General features: G+C 44.1%; 1 protein-coding gene across 6 annotated transcripts in view; it reads right to left on the reverse strand.

Annotated features, from left to right (window-relative positions):
• LOC130405759 (uncharacterized) overlaps positions 1 to 17,226 on the reverse strand; it is a 24,989-nt gene continuing 7,763 nt past the window's right edge. For 2 of the 6 annotated variants that reach the window (XM_056610951.1, XM_056610948.1), the window contains 7 exons: positions 16,314 to 16,589; positions 15,033 to 15,299; positions 11,363 to 11,431; positions 7,257 to 7,351; positions 7,046 to 7,163; positions 4,385 to 5,096; positions 2 to 4,036 (listed from right to left, as the gene is read on the reverse strand). In XM_056610951.1, coding sequence (XP_056466926.1) covers positions 3,868 to 4,036; positions 4,385 to 5,096; positions 7,046 to 7,163; positions 7,257 to 7,351; positions 11,363 to 11,431; positions 15,033 to 15,299; positions 16,314 to 16,589 — 1,706 coding nt within the window. In that variant the 3' untranslated portion in view covers positions 2 to 3,867. Of the gene's footprint in view, positions 4,037 to 4,384; positions 5,097 to 7,045; positions 7,165 to 7,256; positions 7,352 to 11,362; positions 11,432 to 15,032; positions 15,300 to 16,313; positions 16,590 to 17,226 lie in introns of all 6 variants that reach the window. The other 4 variants (XR_008904367.1, XM_056610950.1, XM_056610949.1 and 1 more) reach the window with 4 other exon arrangements.

A 17,226-nucleotide genomic window follows, 5' to 3' on the forward strand; every position in this document is an offset into this window, starting at 1 on the left:
TCTTTGTGTAATGCAAAGTTCTGTATTGGGGACAGTACTTGATCTGCACAAAGTGATGATACACAACAGTCAAGAACACAGATTGAGAAAGTCCCATAAACTTCTTTATTTATTTGATGACATGCCTGACAGTCTTAATGAAGGCTGCCTGACAGTCTTAATGAATTTTATTGCCGCTTTGACAAAGATCGGGATGATGCCCTTATACAACCAACGGGCATCAAAACCCCAGTAGCACCGCCTTTTGTCATACAGGAGGATGAGGTTAGGCGGCTACTAAAAAAGCAGAGTTGTAGGAAAGCCGCAGGCCCTGACCTCGTATCCTCTGCTATACCATCAAACATTGTGCTGATGAACTGACCCCAGTACTCAGACATTTTTAACTGGTCTCTGAGGGAATGCAGAGTCCCCACATGTTTTAAGTCAGCTGTTATTATTCCGGTGCCCAAGAAGCCCAGCATCACTGGTTTAAATGATTATAGACCGGTAGCTCTTACATCTGTCATAATGAAAATCTTTGAAAAAATCATGTGATCATCTGTCCAAATCTGTCTGTCTAGACCCCTTTCAGTTTGCATATAGGCCTAGGACTAATGGGTCTGTTGAGGATGCTGTGTCACTTGGTATCCACTCTATTCTACAACATCTCGAGTCCCCAGGCAACCACGCAACGGTACTTTTTATAGACTACAGCTCTTCTTTTAATATGATTGTACCCAGCAAACTTTTCTATAAACTCCAAAACATGGGTGTCCAGAACTCCTTATGTCACTGGATTTTAGATTTCCTACAGCAAAGAACACAAGTTGTCAAAATCAATAACAAGTTGTCACAGGCCAAACACATTAGCACTGGTGCCCCCCAGGGGTGTGTATTATCACCTCTGTTATATTCTCTGTACACTAATGACTGCATATCACACAGTGACTCAGTGAAAATGCTTAAACTCGCTGATGATACAACCTTGATAGGGTTGATTTCAGGGGATGACAGGGGGGTGACAGTGCCTACAGAAATGACTTCCTTTCTTTAACTGAATGGTGTTCCCACCACAACCTACACTGTAAAAAATAAAAAGTTGAGAAAACTCAAAATTGCAAGGCAACTTACTGCAATACATTTTTGAGTTTTGAGCCCAACAAAAGGTCATTTTCTTCTTGAGACAAACTTGAAAGTTAGAGTTATACCAATTAAGATTTTTATATTTTACAAAACTCAAAAAAGTAAGTCAGGGTTGTTAACTTAATATTTCAAATTAAGGTTATTATTATTAAAAAAAAAAAACATTTCAAAGAATGCAAAACAAGTTTTAAGTTCACTTTATTAAAATTAATAATTGGAAACTTCCATTTTACATTTCTGAATGCCAGACAGCAATAGAACAAGCAACATGTAGCTAGTTCAGCAGCAGAGAATCGCTGTCTAAATGCAGCAAACCAAAGTGCAGAACAAGTTTGACATTATGGTCAAACTTGTTCTGCACGAGACGGGAGCCCAGGTTAAACGGTGACGCAACTATCGTGCCTCATACACCGCACGATCCCGAGAGCTGCCTTTATTTAACACACAACCACAACACACAGCGCACCGCACACCCAAACAACGGACATGCAAGTCTCTGTAACGGTGGCGGCAACACTACGCACAAACAATAAAGACCCCAAACCCGTTAACCCCACTTAACCTAACAGAAACAAATTGACAAAAGGCAATAAACCCCTTTTTCCCAACCGGCATCACAAATACCCAGACTCCCCGGGGGGTAGTTTCCGTTAGGAAACCCCGTATTTTCCAAAGTGTCGAAATGCGCATGTGCACCGTAGTTGGCCCAGCCTCAGACAGAGTCTGACTTAAACCCTACACTACTACAGTGAGCCCAACTCTTGACCCAAAACTCAACATTGTTGGTTGGACTAAATTGCATTGCACAGTTGACATGAATACTTAATGTTTTATATTCATTTTACTCAGAAATCATAATGAGACCAATAATTTTTACGTTTTTGTTTTTACAATGTAGAGCTAAATATTATAAAAACTAAGGAGCTAGTGGTGGACTTCCGAAGACAGAGGAAGGAGACCCCACCTCTGTCTATCAATGCGGCGGTGGAGGAACGGGTAGACAGCTTCAAATATCTGGGCACAATAATCTCCTCCTCTCTGAAATGGGAAGATAACATCACTGCTATTATTTAAACAGCCCACCAGAGGCTCTTTTTCCTCCGCCAACTAAAGAAGTTTGGGGTGGCCTGCAAGGGGATGCAGCAGCTCTACCGAGCCACCTGTGAGAGCGTCCTTACGTTCTCAATCACAGTCTGGTACGGCAACCCTACTGTCCAGCAGAGGATGCGACTAGACAGGATTGTCCATACGGCCTCCAAGATAGTTGGCTGCAGTCTCCCTCCCATCTCAGACATCTACGAGGCCCGTATCCACAGTAGAGGCCTGACAACTCTTCAGGATAAATTACACCCTGCTAACTCCCTCTTCAATCCACTCCCATCAGGTAGGAGGTTGAGGGCCATCAAAACTAAAACCTCCCGCTTCCTCAACAGCACATACTGCAGGACCATTAAAGCTCTTAACAACTCTTCATCCCTACACCAGTGTATCAGGAATGCAGACTCCCCCAGTGGCCCTGCATAGTATAATACGCACTCATTTCTACTCTGTTTTTATATAATGTGAGTTTTCTTAACTATGTACTTATTTATTGGACCTTATGCAGATTTGCACATGAATTGCTCCATTTTGCACATCACTTGCACCTATAAGCACCGGTCACTTTAATCAAACATACAGCACTTACCCTGGCCTGTCAACCAGGTGGAAGTGGGCTATATGTCTTATGTGTGGGAGCCTTGGAAGGATATTCCATGGATGAAATGATGTTCTATGTTTTATGTGTCTTTTGTGTGGGTCTTGTACTGTCATGTACTGTCATGAGCACACTGAAACAAATCCCTAGCAACTCGTACAGAGTTGTATGGCAATAAAGTATTGAATCTTGAATCTTTATGGTGCATTTTTGGATATTAAGTAGTGCACTATGTGGAGATCCAGATTCGTACACTCACATCTGGGACAACATAAGCACCATTGAGGGCACTGTCACGTTAAAATTGTACCGGGGGCGAAAATTGTACCGGCCTACGTCATCGTTTGTTTACATCCTGACAACCTGCCCGGCAACAGACGACGCGATGCAGAAAACATGTTTCCAAACGACGAAATAACATAATAAAGATAGCGGATCGCTATCTGTATTATGATAGATAGCGATAACACTTGTTTTTACTTTATATTTGTATTGTATTTAATTGTTTAATCGAAACAATAAAAATATTTGCCCGCGAAACGGGCGATCGCGTCAAATGACGTAGGAGGGTTCTTAAAACATAATACAGATAACGGATCGCTAGATAACACTCGTTTTTACTTTATATTTGTATTGTATTGAATTGTTTAATCGAATTTAGCTAGTAAACTGATTGTTTTAAGCAGGTTTCATAGTAACATAGAATGTTCAAGAACCTTCCTACATGATTTGACGCGTCATTTGACGCGATCGCCCGTTTCGCGGGCAAATTGTTTTATTGCTTCGATTAAACAATTAAATACAATACAAATATAAAGTAAAAACAAGTGTTATCGCTATCTATCATAATACAGATAGCGATCCGCTATCTGTATTATGTTATTTCGTCGTTTGGAAACATGTTTTCTGCATCGCGTCGTCTGTTGCAGGGCAGGTTGTCAGGTTGTCAGGATGTAAACAAACGATGACGTAGGCCGGTACAATTTTCGCCCCCGGTACAATTTTAACGTGACAGCACCAGTCGACCAATTGGAGCAGAGCCTTGGTAGCTAGGGACTGGTGGGCAGACGGGGAGGAGGGTCTTCAGGGACGGGGAAGACCAGATCTGTCCGCAGAGAGGTTTGATGTTGGGGCATCTGTCTGCGTCCGCCGATGCGGTTGGACTTCTTGCTCACATTTTTGTTAACCGTCGTCAGGATCCTGGCTAAGTCTTTGCCACTGGGAAGCATAGTATACACAAGTCCCAGTCAGTGATAAGTGAACGGTTAATCATTATGAAGTATGATTCCTTCAATCAGAAAGAGCTTTACCTGGAATCATGGATTTCATTTTCTTATATTAGTATTAGGATACTAATTAAAAATGAAAAAACAACTGTATATGTATATTATAATGACAAAGAAAATAAATATATAACAATTACAAATCTAAGAAAATAAGTTTGCGAGCATACAAAGCTTGCACTGTGGTAAATTACATTTACTAATTCATTAGCTTAAAAGTTATTTCCGAATTTGAAACTAGATACAATGTCAGACGACAACGTCTTAGGTAGGTTCCACTTACCCAGGAACCAACTTCACAAGGTTATGGCACAAGGACTGGATGAACCAGGAGCCTTGGTCCTCGTCTCTCATAGAGAGATAGGAGGGAGTGGTAGCCATGGCGGTCAGGAAATCTGCCGAGGTGGGTATCCACTCCTCCACGGCGTCGCTGCAGGGGTCCCCAGTGCTGCTGGGTCCGTACGTCTGGGTGTGGTCCCCAGTGCTGCTGGGTCCGTACGTCTGGGTGTGGTCCCCAGTGCTGCTGGGTCCGTCCGTCTGGGTGTGGTCCCCAGTGCTGCTGGGTCCGTCCGTCTGGGTGTGGTCCCCAGTGCTGCTGGGTCCGTCCGTCTGGGTGTGGTCCCCAGTGCTACTGGGTCCGTCGGTTTGGTCGCTGACCTCTGGGGGGGCGGGTCTGTTGTCCAGGACGGGGACCGCCTGCTCCCTCTTGTTGCCCTGGCAGGCCTGGATGAAGAACAGCTTGGGCTTCCCTCTCAGAGAGGCGCACCTTACCCCATTCAGGAAGTCAGCGAGCTCCTTCAGCTGGACCACCTTCCCGTCCACCCCGTACACGCCGCCCTCCAGGCCGTGGCTCAGTACCACGCAAGCCACGCAGTCCATCCAACTGTGGTCCCTGCTGGCCAGCTCCCGCATGGAGGAGAGCATCTGGGCTCTGGTGAGGTCCTGCAGCACCTTAACCTTGAAGCCCAGCCAGGTGAACACACTCCTCAGGCTCTCTGCAGGACCAGGGACATGCACACACACACACACACACACACACACACACACACACACAAATATGTTCCAGGGATGAATCTTTGCAAATAGAATACAATACATAATAAATATTACATGATAGTAAAAAATTGTAAAAGATGAGTGTGTGCACTGTATAATACTGAATAATCCATTAAAAAGCAGAATCTGGACAGACTGGCCCTCATTTATCAAACGAAAGTAGAAATGAGCGCAAATCTGAACGCATGATTCATCTTACGATAGGACCCACGTGAGATTTACGAAACCTTCGTATCACACCAATCCCAGCGTACGAAGGATCTTGGTGTTGATAAATACGGCGGCTGAGATCGATCGTAATTAACGTAACACGCCCATATAAAAGCACGTCTTCAGAAGTCTCGCCCCTAACTTTTACGACATGGAGAAACGTCCAACGGTAAAATAGAGGAATTTTTCCGAGACCCAAATGGAGACGCTCGGGTCACTGGTGGATGCGAACCGTCTGGTTTTATTTGGTAGCCTAAAAGCTGGCATTAAAGGCCAGCAAAAGAATGCTATATGGAAGGAAATAACTGTTGCAGTGAATATTGTTTCCAATGTTCGTCGGGCTACGGAAGAGGTTTGTTAATTAAATTAATTAAATAATAAATTAAATGTACAACTTCTGTTATCCAGCTTAAAACATTTCACATATATGCTATTGTTTGCATTCCGTTGAAGTTATTTAATTCCGAATAAGGTGAAGAAAAAATGGTCCGACATGAAGCTCATCACCAAAAAACGTGTTGCGGCTGTGAAGCCGGCCAAGCAAGAAACGGGAGGAGGCCGGTGCAGTGCGACTGCAGCGTAACTCACCGAGATGACTCCGACCATGTAGTGCGCCCTGATGTAGACGATGCCCAACGTTGCTATTTTGGAAAATAAAAGAATCGTGCGTGCCCCCAGGCCATCGGGCTACCATGTTCAGGATTGACATTCTGGCATCGCAAATAATCGGAACATTAACTGAATGGTAGCTTTTGCGGTTGATGTACGCGTAATCATTAATAGATGGTGGCTTCATACGCACATGGGTACAATCAACCGCACCAATCACATTTGGAAACATAGCAATAGCATAAAAATCCCGTTTGATTCCAGTTTGCTGATAGTTAGTGTATGGAATTTAATATAACGTTCAGAGAGGGACAGTATAGCTGCCAAAACTGCTGGCATGGTTCGGCTAATACTTGGCTGGGAAATACCAGACCTGTCCCCGATCTCCCGCTGAAAGGTCCCGGTGGCCAAAAACCCCAAGGTAGAGCACACCTGCACTGGCACAGGTATTGCGTTTGATCGCCTAGGTTCTCGCCTTACAAAGCATTGCATAGCTCCATCAGGAGATGCCTTGGGAGACGAAAACGACTCAAGAGCCATTTATCGCTCTCCATAAAAAAATCGCCGCGGTCTCGAAAAACTCTCTCTCGTCTTAGACGTGCGTTGAGGTCCTCTAACAGAGCCAGATCTGCCATCGCTGCGACTCGACCACCTATTTGGCAAAGCTCCTGTTTATATAGACAGCTGAATAAACATTTCACCTGTCACATTCTAATTATTTTCATAGCAATACTGTTTTTAATTAGGGCTGACTTGATTGTAATTGTTTGAACGGCTGGGCTAATTCCAATTTATTTAGTAATTAATACAGATGTGCAACATGGGCTACTTGTGCTGCACTATTCATCAGTGAAATACCCGTGTGTTGCGCCAAAAAAACTTGCGTACACGAGCTCAGACCTGACGTGAGATTTCATCGCAGCCTGCGCTCACGTTCAAATTGATAAATGCCAAGCTCAACGTTGAAATGAGCGTACGTCCATTTTACGCACGTTTTCTGTCGTACGCTCGTTTGATAAATGAGGGCCACTGAGACTATAAATTTGGTATTAGAATAGCATGGGCCTACCTTTATCAATGTCTGTCCCCATCCGTTGACCTAGGTTCCGACCGGAATCGCTGAAGTCAAAGTTGTTGACGATCAAGCAGTAGCCTTTCGGTTGAGCCTTCATGGGATATGGTGTATCCTAGAAACACCAAGCTGCATGAGATGAGGCTCCATATGACACCAGAGGTCGAAACCGGACTGTAATGTTGTGTAACCATTAGAAGTACTGAACCTCTTCCTCTTCCTCTGTTGCTTGAGGGAGTTGTGGAGCAGACCCAGGGGTGTTGGATTCAGTGGAGGACACAGCGTGCATATGGCTCTCATTCTCTGTAACGAAGGGGACACGATAAAAAGAAGACACACACATCACTGCAGGGTTGGCTACGAAAAGCCAACCAGCAGGTGAGACAGAGACTTTGCATTGTGATAAAGATTACACTGCGTAGGCTAATTAATTAATTAATCAGACTCATATTTTAGGCTACTAATGGCAATTTTTCATAATTACATTAATTTTAAGATGAGGGGTTGACACAAGCCTCAAGACACGAGGAAAATGTGGACCAGGAGGTACAGAGGCCAGGTTGGCCCAAGTGCTGCAAAATATGGGATAGGACCACGCTAGAAAGTACAGGGGGGGGGGGGGACTTTTTTCAGGTCAGAGCAACTGCCCCTCAAAATTCCACAACATTGGAATCAGTCAACGCATAAACTGCTCTTCCCTTTAGGCCAGGCCTATGTGTTGAGATTAATTGATGCATTAATTGATATTATAACATGTTTATTTAACTATTGGATTGGAAAAAAAAAAAAAAAAAGAATTTTACTGATCTCCAGTTAGTAACAGTAACAAATAACAAAAAAGAACAAAGAAAAGTTTAAGAAAAGTCTGTGTTTTGCGACGTCTATGCAGCGCAAAACTCAGTCAGTGCATAACTGAGGTGAAGGATGTTGTTGGTTTTGTCGTCATATTTGAGAATGTAATTTGTTTTGTAGACAATGAAAATGTGTAATGGGAAACTTAAGGTGTTATAATTAAGGCTGTGAACTTGCAGCAGCGCTGTCATTTCAACCTACACTTTGTGAAGGCACATTTTAAGAGTTTTATTGTATACACGTGCGTGCGAGTGCCACAGGGTTTCCCCGTGTGTTTGTTTGCTAGGAGGGGAATTTTTGTCTCATGCAGATCTAAATGCATGTGAACAGCCAGCATCAATTGTGGTCCATCCTTCTTCCGCACAGCGCAGAGATGTATTCGTTATACTGTAATAATGGTGTCATGACAGCCAGGCTATCCTTCATGATATCTTAATGACAAATCAAAATGGTACCACTTTACTTGAGGTCTGAGAATTTATTCATGACAACCAGTTTTGTGAAATATCCTGTCGCACATCTATCTGACCAAGTGCTAGAATTGGTCTGTAACCTTGCACATCTAATTATAAGAATCATTATATCAACATTTCATGAATACCAAAAGAGGTGCATTTTCTTTTTATGTCAAGTTGTCATGACAGAGACATCCGTAACACCATCCTGGGCCCCGTTTCCCGATATCGATGGATCTTCGCTCGTAAGATCATTCTCCCGATGGATCTTTCGAACCATCGATAATTTCTTTGTCGCGTTTCCCGAAACTCCTCTTAACGTGAACGCGCATTCGCTGCACTCACGACGTCGTAGGATTGTAACTGTCTACTGACACGGTGCTGAAATGGGCTCCGTAGGAGGGGGAGACGCAGGAATGTCGCAGGAAAATTGTGTTAAAAAGGGTTAAAATATCTCCACAGCAGAGTAGCCTACGAAAAAAATAGACTGCAATTATATGAATGCTAAAGACATTAAAACACAATTGATTAGGCTTAAGCCGACATATATCAGTCCTAATCCTGAATGCACTGTGCGTTTCACGGCATTGAAACATGCTTTGCACAGCAAAGAGAGCCGACTTAATCTGATTCCGCATAAAGTTTCCTTGATTGATCATTTGATTGGCTATAAAAAAAGACCCTCCGGGAAAAGGGTAAGGCCTCTAGAAACGCGCAGTCATACAGAGCTACAGGCTGCCGAGGGAGGCCATCAGACAGCTGCTTGGGGCGATCAGGCAAGACCTCAGACGTGCTACAAGGAGGAGCTTTGCGCTCACACCGCAAGTGCAGCTCTTGGCCGCCCTCCGATTCTACGCCACAGGGAGCTTCCTGCAGGTGGTAGGAGATGGCCAGGGCCTGTGCAAGGCGTCAGTGTGCAGATCGGTCCAGGCAGTGACATACAGCCTCCTTCGTCTCGTACCGCGACACGTCCGTTTCCACAGCTGGATGTCGTAGCGAGATGGCCTGGAAGCACTCACGAGTCACGACTCCTTCGTGTTCCGCGACTGCAGCATCCAGAGGAGAGTGGCGGCTCATCCGCTTAGGCCTCACCTGTTCACCCCAGTGGCTAACCCCGGAGACGTCCACGAGGAACGGTACACCGAAGCCCACCGTCTGGCCCGGTGCATTGTCGAGCGCACGATCGGCAGGTGGAAGTTGCGCTTCCGATGCCTCCACAAGTCAGGCGGAGGGCTCCAGTTTGCGCCAGCCAAGTCGTGCGCTGTGATCTGCGTGACAGCAATGTTGCACAACATTGCAGCCAAGACTGGGGTGGCGTTGGGTGAACCGGACGAGGACGAGGACGAGGAAGATCCGTTTCGGGACGGCCTCCCGGATTACGCTGCTGGTGTGGAATCACGCCGAAGAGTGATCGCGTCTTTTTTTTAACCCCCCCCCCCCCCTCCTTTTGCCTTTAATTTCTTTTCCATTTCTTTCATTAATTTTTTTTTTTCTGTCATGTTTAATTTTTGGGGTTATTTTAGGCTATGTTTTATGAGTAGCCTGTGTCCCAGTCTGCACAAATCCCCCCACTTTCTCTCACACATTTTGAGTGCCCTGCCTGCGCAAACTTTTTCTGGACTGTCCCGTTTTATTTTGGCCATTTTAACATCTTTATTAATAAATTAATTAATAATCTTTATTAATCACCAAACTAAGAACATAAAGGCGCAATGCGTTTTAATAAAACACATCCAATACACGGAATGTCCGATGGTGACGCCACTGAGGCTATAGTAGGCTGACGATGCTCTTACCCCTGGAGTACTCGTTTGCTACGAGCGTTTTCAAGACGTTCGTTACCAACGATGCTTTCGGGAAACGCGGTGAAAACTCTACGATGCCCTTTCGACGCACTTCACGATCCACTTAAGGCGGCTGCATGCTTCAGCGTTGGTGTTACGTTGTTGCGCAAAATTTACTCAAAGCAATTCATGCTCCCTTTTAGGTTGCGCGTGTTGCGCGTGTTGCCAAGCAATTTACCGCCAGAACAGTAGGTGGAGTAATATGTGGAGGAAAGTTTTTCGTTGAAGACGACCTCGAGAATGACGTCTTTGTCTGTGGGAGTCGTTGGTTTGTTTATGTGCCAGATCGTGTTCTCCCCAGACACAGTGAATGATGGCAACAGACAGAGGAACAGGGGTGATGAAGTTGTTGATCATTGGGGTTGTATAAATATGCATATCTCTCTACATTTTAAAACGACATAATGTGTTGGCAGCAAAGTTAACTTCACTTCACGTTAATGCTTTTGTATATGAGCCTGCCGGGCGATACTCCAGACAGGAAGTAGTAACCAGACCAGCAGACCAATCACAGCCTTGCAGGCTGCTCGCGTAAAAGCTTACGTAAAAAATGACGCAAGTCTAGAAAAATCACCCGACGCACGCAAGACGTGAGAAGTCGCGCAAGGGGTGCGCAAGGGCGCGCAAGGGCCTCTTGCGCTTGCGCTTACGCTTACGTAACTGAGCATAAATCAGCCTTTAGGCTAACGACGCTTTCGGGAAACCAGGCCCTGGTTAATGTCAAGTTGTAATTATAAAGACATCCCAAAGAAATGTAATGTCAACTTGTCATGACCAAGACAACTTCTGGTAATGTCACTTTGATGAATGTCAACTTGTCATAATCAAGACAACCCATACAATGTCAACTTGTCATAACAAAAAACCGAATGACATTTAATGACAGAAGTCCTAAACGTTTATGACATGTTTATACCGTTTATGACAAGTTCATGACAGTGTCATGTCATAGTTATGACAGTGACATGTCACTCTTATGTAGATACCTTCAAATAAAGTGTCAACAAACCTTTTTTATTGTGGAAACCTTTGTGAACTTTGATCAGTCGGATCGGATTAGAGCATCTATGAGATGCGCCTTGCGCTTTCTATAATAATCCTACTATCCAATTGAAACTCCAACAATGATCCAAAGAACATAAGACCACAAAGAACAACTTTACCGTTGGACCTCTGGAACTGGTTTAGGAATCTTTCCAATAGATTTGGTAACTCCTCGCCGGTCCAATAATCTAGAGTTTGCCATAGAAAGGAACATGTGTCATGAGTCTTACAATGCAAACCATCAAACAATTTCAAATTGTGTACATTACTTATCTTCGTTGATTGTACTTTAGGGTACAATTGTATGTTAGGGTACAATCAACGAAGTACCCTAACATTAAATGTAAAGTAATATTACATTTATTTTGCCGACGCTTTGGTCCATAGCGACCAACAGTAATTGTGTTCAACCATGAAGATACAATGCGAGTAAATACAATTAATAAAATAAGCAAACTGCTTTAGGTGCTACATTATTGAAACAAGAGATATTTTTATTTATAGATAAGGGCTGTCAAGATAATGCGGTAACGCTTTCGACTTTTCTGTTTTTTCACAAACGTCTCTGATTTTGACCTTGGTGCACGTGGGTTCTGCCAGCTTAGTGTGTTGGCTGTACGATTGCTGCCGTTTCTTTTTTGTAGGGAAATGGCCAACCGTTTGGTAGTGATTGCCTATTTGGTGGGCTGTGTCATTGCCGCTTGGCTTCCCAACTACGCCTAATTGTGGATGGGTATTGACTTAAATAGATGTAAAATTCAGCGTTTTAGATTTCATAACGCTGCATTTTGCGCCGTGTATCGTGTTAAATCAAAGTCCTTACCGACTGTCTGCCTGCCTACGTGTGCTGCATTTGGGTCCTCTCACGACCAGTTACAAATATAGTGCTAATATTATGATATAAATAGAGATTACATATTTCTTGTCTCATCAAATGCTATGAAAGCAGAATATTGTTATGGTTCTTGCAATTGCTATTGAACTAACATATTCAGTCCAATGGCAAAAGCTTCCTCCAGAATGAGCAACAACCAAGTCTCCAAAGTAGGACGCTCTAATAATGTTTGAGTCCTGATGATCTGGTTTAATCTGTGTTTCCTTCATAGGAGATTACCAGCGGAGTTATTGTGGATTTTATGTTCAAGTATTTGGGTGACACCTAGTGGCCAAACTTGATCCAAATCTATTCACGTCTAAACAAGTTGTGACTATCCCATGGTCGTGTGCGGACCCGCGGCGATGAAGCGCCCGCTACGGAGGGTGACGGGCGGAATGTGTCTCTGCTCCTTTTCTTGATAAAAGAGAGAAAGATGGCTGTTCCATCCAGTCCTGCCTGAAGTCTGCTACTACCACCTGATTTATGAAAGGTAGTAAACTTTGTCAAACACTGCATGAGCTTGGTGTCTGGCATGAGGCACTTGTCCAAGTAGCACAGCGTAGCGAGTTAGACTGCTATTGACGATGTTAGAGGCCATATGACGCCATCGACATGTAGGCCTAACCGACGGCAACAGACCATCACTGTAAAGTAAACTATGGATATCACTGGGTTTGAACATGGTTGGAAACATTTTGGATTATGCAAGTACACAGCTCAACAGAATATATACAGGGTATCTGCAGGTTTCAGCAAGTCAAATTTAAGACTTTTTAAGACCTTTTTAATACCACCTTGAATGAAATTTAAGACCTTAAATCCCGCTGTATTACATCTCAATCAATGAGACTCATTCAAGTTTACTTTCTGTCTGTTTATTGAACATAAAGTGATGCTCCAGACTAACTTTTTCCTTGGGTGCACTGGTGCGCCTACATTTTAAATGTGGGTGTGTCAAGTATTCATGGTGCACCCAAGTTGTGAGTTGTTGAGAGGGGGGGGGTGACAGCGTCTGGGCCCCCGGGCAGCTGCACCGGTTGCACCGTCGATATTTACGCCACTGATTAATAATATTTTCCCCATTAAATAAATGCCTTCAGTAAGACCTGGGGGGTATACCACAAACTTCATTGAACATACTCAGGCTTTCTTGGGAAAACCTGGCTCGACAGAGCCGCAACTCGCAATCAGAGTTAAATGGTACCACGACGCTCACTTTAGATTAAATTAGTTGAACCAGGTTTTCCGCTTTAGGTTCAATGCGCGTTCAGATAAAAGGGGAGTTTCTCGCGTCATTTGACTCATCCTTATGCAAAATAAATCGCGCAAGAGCCGTGTATTTCATCCAAGGCGAGCAATGTATTATTATGAACTCAAAGTTAGGAGTTCAAATCACAGCCAAGGGGAACACGGTTGCCCATAATATGGCTAGAGTGGCGTGCTGGCAAAATTAGGAATTCAAAGTTCAAATCACAGCCAAGGGGAACACGGTTGCCCATAATATGGCTAGGGTGGCGTGCTGGCAAAAATAGCCGACGTGTTAATTCGTAAGTGAAAAGATTCTGTATATTGTCTAAAAAATATTATGTATCATCATCCCTTTTACCCCCATATATGTGGGGCCCCATGAATTGCGAGCCCAAGTACCGGGAATGCACTTGATCTCCGACCCAATATCGGACGTGCACGTGAAGTTGCTTGCTTTTAGTGGCCTGGTTCAACGTCTCATCAAATATCAAAACAAAATCAGCCTTGTTGACGCTGCAGATTAGCTCGTTTCGGATGAAAGGCACTAGTCCGAAGCGATTTATATACGCCGTTTTGTCCTTTCCAGCAGTAAAGGTGCTCGCGATTTGAGTCAGGGAACATCAAACCGATGAGATCTCCTATCCCCTCATTCGAGTTGTAGGACTGGTGCTTGACCAATGTGTTTAGAATCCACAACACCTCCGCTTTCAGTGTTGGTGTCGCACCAAATGCTACCCTCAGGTCAGTGCTAGCAGCGCGGACCGTCTGCGGCGGTAGCGCCGGGGCAGAGATGCAAAACGTAGAAATGGCTGGGGTCTGTGTGTGGCTCCTGGCAGAGGTTTTATGTTTTTGGCTCTGCATATGGCTGACGACAGCCTTAATCCCCATGGTGCCGAGCTTGAATGTACTTTTGCACGGAATGCATCTGGCCTGTTCTGGGTTGGCAACGGACGCTAGCCAACCTCGGAAACTGACGTATTCCAGCCAACTGACGTTGAACTTGCATTTACCCATTGTTGCAGACTATCTAGCAAGCGCGCAGACATCCGTTTATATATGCAGCTAGCAAGAAAGTAGCCTCTCGTACATCTCCTTCCCGAAAAGTCCCGCGAGAAAAAAAAAAATTAAATAGCCCTGCCCCGACAAATTAGGACCTCAGAGTTCTTTATTTAAGACCAGCATATGACATTTTGACAAATTTAAGACTTTTTAAAGGCCTTAAATTTAGAAAAATGAATTTCAGACTTTTAAGACCTCCGCGGACACCCTGATATAACATAGTATATTTAATGCGTAAATGTTACATATTAGTCCTATAATATATGAGGGATTTTCTTATAGACGGGTTACATGGATATTTTAACTGATGAATGTTGGATTGCATCAGAGACCAGGAGGGTTTTTAGTTTAACAGACAGTTAAGACTTCTTCATTGTGCTACTTTTACATCAAGTCTTTTGTAGAATAATATGATACATCCTCTAGAACCACACACACACACGCACAGGGTTAGAAATCTAAGAATGACCTAAGAAGAAACATTTTATTTAACCAATTTGAAAAAGGTCTTTACGACATGATTTACTTTGAAACCAAAAACAACTTTTCATCCCAGGCTTTGAGTCCCCCCCCCCCCCCCACTGTGTGTGTGTGTGGTACGTTACCTGTCAATAACAGACGAGTCTTGAACGGTAGGTCCTCCAGGTCTTCCAGGCCTCTCAGCAGGTCCTGAGCTGTGGCCTCTCCTGGTGGTCTTTGGCCCCTCCACCGCACCAACATCTTGTATTTCTGCATGGCCACATCCGTCTGTCTGTCTGCCTTGATGACGTCCAGATCTATGGTGCTCAGCTCCAGGTGGATGGCCACCAGCTCCCACTCCTGTCCCAGCATTTCAGACACCTTCCTGAGCTGCTTATCGGACAGATTGCGCCCTGCGCAAAAATATAGATATTACCACTTTGGAAATGGGTGTGAGGGGTTAAGGTGAGGCTAAAAAACTGAACCGAACTACAAAAGGCAGTGTTTCCCCCAGCACTTTGTGGTTAACAATAGGGCCCCGCCTTGAGTACCAATGTATAGAAAAGAAGAATATATATATTTTCTATCATTATGCATTAACAAAGTAGCAAACTCTCGTAGAGGAAGAAAACATACTTCCATCAGGTGTAAGAAATAAAGACAAATAATGCATCGGTAATACTGTTCACAACAATGGTCGTGCCATAAAGCTTTTGGAATGGACTTGAAACGGAGACAGAACCTCAGCCCCCCGCTCCTTGACTAGCTTGAGCAAGACATTTTCTGGGGGAACCACTGATCCTATCATTAACATGATGAGCCAAGGAACACAGCAGCACTAAGTAAAACGCCTACTCCTTGAAAGAAACGTTGGTTCCTTTGGCTTTACTAGCATCTTGTCGTCCTGATGTCCTAGGATATGAAAAAGGATCGTCAGTCTTTAGATGATTTTGGGGGCCCCAAGCGCATTAAGATGCGCCCTGGACAGGACAGGACCGAGCGGGGGACGGGGGGTATCGCGTTGTCCAGTGTACTACAGTGAGTTTCAATACGCACTAACAATCCCCCGTCCCCTCCCTTGTCCGTTCCATTTGGGAACATGTTTGGTAAACATGTTTTATTACACTTGTTTCATATAATTTAATTAAGAGCGCCACCAGAGGGCGCCCCAACACATTGCGCTGGCCCTGGCGCTCAGTTTGTCGCTGCATTTTATTCATAACCAGTCGTTGTCTTGGGGCCCCAGGCCAGCTCGGGGCCCCAAGCAATTGCTTGGTTTGCTTGCCTTCTCGCGACGGGCCTGCCCGAGTGGACAATAATGAATCACTGGATCCCAGTGGATTAAAGGACAAAGAAGCTCCCCTCTTGTCAAAACAAAGCTGATAGTGACCGTTTATTTAAAAAGTACAATCATAGTTACAACTCACCCACACCAGCAGGAGAAGAGATCAGACCCAGGGTGGAGCATAGGTGATGGTCCCTTTTCTTCATACCGTCAATCATTATGTGACTTGCTTTCTCCCCTTTCGTCATCACCATGTCGATCAGACGACGTGCCATGTCTGCTCTTGTTCTGTAGTCCATCATATAGTCCTTTTCCTCAGTACTGAACACGTGCTGCTGCAAAAGATCATCCAGGAGACCTTTGATAACTGAGGTTGTAACTCTCTTCACAAATTCAAAACGGATCCTTTGAAGTTCCCCTGGATGAGAAATCGAAAGGCATTGATTAATCTCTTCTTAACCTCTGTTAATATTAAACTGTTTGTCGTACCACCTTGTCCCTCACAACATATCTCATCAATAAGATGTTTGTTTGCTAGACTTGGTATCATCAAAATATCCCACATTAAGTCCACTTTTCCACAATAATAAGTACTGTAGTTTCTCGTTATATAGTTATACTCAGTCAAGTGAGATGCGGTCGGTGAGGTGTTCTGTCTTGGGCCAGCTCGGTCAAACGTTGTCCGTTGTCTGTGCTCTTGATGAAGCCTTTATCAACAATGTTTGGGGGCCTACTACTGGTTTGCTTAATGTTTTAAATACAGGTAGTTAGGTATGTACTGCTAGGCATTTATAAGGTGTAAAACCAATCTGTACATTAGGGCTTTGACTCCGAACTTCGTTATTCGAATATAATTCGAATATCAAAGAATAAATCAAAATTCAAACGAATATTAGGCAGCCCATAATATTCAAACCTGTTATGGACAGGCTAAGAGGGAGAGACGTCGGAGAACCCGACGCAGTCTATTCATAATATTGTAATGACCACGGAAGAGGCAGTGAATGAAGTATTGATTAGACAGCGATTTATTAGAAACCTAATAAACCGTTGGA

The sequence above is a fragment of the Gadus chalcogrammus genome, chromosome 16, assembly GCF_026213295.1.
Source record: "Gadus chalcogrammus isolate NIFS_2021 chromosome 16, NIFS_Gcha_1.0, whole genome shotgun sequence".
Taxonomy (NCBI): domain Eukaryota; kingdom Metazoa; phylum Chordata; class Actinopteri; order Gadiformes; family Gadidae; genus Gadus; species Gadus chalcogrammus.